This window comes from Numida meleagris, chromosome 25, assembly GCF_002078875.1.
Source record: "Numida meleagris isolate 19003 breed g44 Domestic line chromosome 25, NumMel1.0, whole genome shotgun sequence".
NCBI lineage: Eukaryota > Metazoa > Chordata > Aves > Galliformes > Numididae > Numida > Numida meleagris.
The window spans coordinates 1,213,063-1,215,889 of NC_034433.1; the positions used below are offsets into that span (position 1 = coordinate 1,213,063).

The 2,827-nt window shown below is 64.0% G+C and overlaps 2 protein-coding genes across 2 annotated transcripts in view; both read right to left on the bottom strand.

The window, feature by feature from the left end:
• SHISA4 (shisa family member 4) lies at positions 486 to 2,653 on the bottom strand (the record flags this gene model as incomplete). Its single annotated transcript, XM_021377535.1, is given in 4 exon segments — positions 486 to 867; positions 947 to 1,126; positions 1,468 to 1,601; positions 2,482 to 2,653. Coding segments are annotated over 4 exon segments (533 nt in total), but the record flags the coding sequence as incomplete, so codon positions are not given.
• The window catches only part of C25H1orf106 (chromosome 25 C1orf106 homolog), a 7,175-nt gene continuing 7,149 nt past the window's right edge, over positions 2,802 to 2,827 (bottom strand). Inside the window, exon 9 of the mRNA XM_021377547.1 lies at positions 2,802 to 2,811. Within this exon, the coding sequence (XP_021233222.1) occupies positions 2,802 to 2,811 (10 nt within the window). The remainder of the gene's footprint in view (positions 2,812 to 2,827) is intronic.

Here is a 2,827-nt window from a genome sequence, read left to right on the forward strand (position 1 = left end):
GTGGGGCAAGGGGTGTTCCAGCGGGGAAAACCCCATAGCTCTGCGCAGTGCATCAGGGTTGTGGGTCCCACTTGGGCTGCTGGGATGTGGCAGTCCCAAATTTAGCCCCCTACCCCTCCCCCCCACCCCCCAGTGCCGCTGCGTGGTGTGAATCACTCCGAAAATAGACAGTGAATCACAGCCCAGAGCGGATGGGGGGGAGACGCGTCCCGGCCCCCGCGGCGCGGAGCGGTGGGGAAATCACTGCGCTGCACTCAGGGCTGTGGGTTTCGTGGTTTTGGCCCCAAAATGCCGCCGTGGTCGGGGCTTGTACCCTGGTTTTATGTCGCTTTGGGGGGGCGGGGGGTGTTTGCTAAAAGGAAATGATTGTTTTTTGGATGTAGGAATGTTCAGAGCGAGGAGGAGGAACGCGACCCCACTGAAAATTGTGTCCCTGCCCCCCACCCCCCCCCTTCCAACCCCCCAGTAGGGTGCGGAGGCATTGACACGATGTCACCACGCCGGGGGGACGTGCAGTTTAATGCTGCCCACTTGGACCTCGGTGCCCCCCCGGTGCCGGAGGGCAGGGGGACCCCCGGCCTCGCTCCCCCCACCTTCATGCATGGCTCCCCCCCTGCGAGCACCCACAATGGGCCCAGTGTGTGGGGTGGGGACAAAAGCCACTCTGTGCTGCTTGTCCCCACAATGGCCGGGGGGGGGGAGCAAAGATTTCCATGAGCATCGCAGGGCAGAAGTGCAGCCCCGGGGTGGGGACAGCGGGTACCCCCCCAGCTGTGTCCCCTGTGGGTGTCCTCGTTGAGAGAGGGGTCCCCGGGGGGGCTCAGGCACCGGGATAACTGGGCTGTGCAGGAACATAGGGTGGCGGTGCTGCGGAGAGAGGGGTGGGGGGTCAGTGTGGAGCCCCCCCAAAAGGCTGCGGTGCTTTTAGGGGGGACCCAGTGCTCACCTGTGGGGTTGTAGACAGGGGGTCCCGAGGGGTACAGCGGGTACTGGGCGGCGGGGCCGGAGGGTGGGTACATGGCCATGGGGGTGAAGCCGGGCTGGGGGGGCACAGGGCCGGCTTTGGGGTCCACGGGGAAGGGGGCAGGCGGGGGCGCGGTGTAACTGGCCAGCGGGATCTCGGGGCCTGCGGGAGAGAGGGCAGGGGGCTGCCACCCACTGCTGTCCTGTGCCAACCCCAAGTCCCCCACTCTGCACCCCAAATCCCCCATCATCCGTCCCAAACCCTCCTTTGCACCCTAAATCCCCCATCCAGCAACCCAAATCTCTCCTTCTGTACTCCACCCCCCCTTTGCACCCCAAATCCCCCTCCTCGTGCCCTAAATCCTTCCTTCTGCATCCCAAATCCCCCCTTGCACCCCAAATCCCCACCCTACATCCCCGCAGACCCCCTCCCTACGCCCAAATCCCTCACCTCACACCCTCACAGGCCCCCACCCTACACGCCCCACCCCCCCCAGTTCCCACCTTGCAGGGGGGTGCGGAGGTGCTGCCGCCGCTGGTACAGGTAACAGCAGGAGCACATGAAGCAGCAGACGATGGTGGTGACGATGGCGATGAACAGCACCACGGCCAAGGCGATGCCCGCGATGGTCTTAGGGCTGAGGGACAGCGCTCAGATCCCAGCACCCAAAAGCAAGTGCCCAGTGCCCAGCAGTGGTGCTCAGCACCCAGAGCCAGCACCCAGATCCCTGTGTCCATCAGTGATGCCCAGCACCCAGCAGTGATCAATGTCCAGCACCCAGATCCCAGCGCCCATCAATGATGCTCAGCACCCAGCAGTGATTGAGGCCCAGCACCCAACGCCCAGCACTGATTCTCAGCATCCAGATCCCAGTCCCCATCAGTGATGCCCAGCACCCAGCACCCAACACTGATGCCCAGCACAAAGCAGTGACACCCAGCACCCAACACTGATGCTCAGCACCCAGCAGTGATCAATGCACAGCACCCAACACCAAGCACTGATTCTCAGCACCCAGATCCCAGTGCCCATCAGTGATGCCCAGCACCCAGCACCCAGCACCCAGCACCGTCTGATGCCCAGCACCCAGCACCCAACAGTGATGCCCAGCACAAAGCAGTGACACCCAGCACCCAACACTGATGCTCAGCACCCAGCAGTGATCAATGCCCAGCACCCAATACCCAGCACTGATTCTCAGCACCCAGATCCCAGTCCCCATCAGTGATGCCCAGCACTCAGCACCCAGCAGTGATTGATGCCCAGCACCCAGTATCCAGCACCCTGCACCCAACACTGATGCCCAGCACAAAGCAGTGACACCCAGCACCCAACACTGACACTCAGCACCCAGCAGTGATCACCCAGCACTGATTCTCAGCACCCAGATCCCAGTGCCCATCGGTGATGCCCAGAGCCCAGCATCCAGCAGCGACACCCAGCACCCAGCAGTGACTCCCAGCACCCAACACTGATGACACCCAGCACCCAGCACCCAGCACCCGCAGCCCCAGCACCTGAAGGCGAGGCAGTGGTGCTGCTGGCGCTCGGTCAGGAGGCGCAAGGGGTCATAGCAGCAGTAGCGTTGGTGGCACGTGCCGCAGCAGAACGAGAGGGCCTCGCAGTCGAAGCCGGGGTGCCACGAGCCGTTCTTGTCCACGTACCACAGGCAGTCCTCGCCCCCCGCCACTGCGGACCACCCTTGTCACCGGGTGCCACCAGCAGCAGCCCGCGTCCGCAGCCCAGAGTGGGGACACCCTGTGTGTCACTGCACGCCGTACCTTGCTCCGTCCCGTCCCCACATCCCTGTACCCGGCTCCACGCTGTCCCCATGTCACTATGCCCCCCTCCACCCCACCCCCA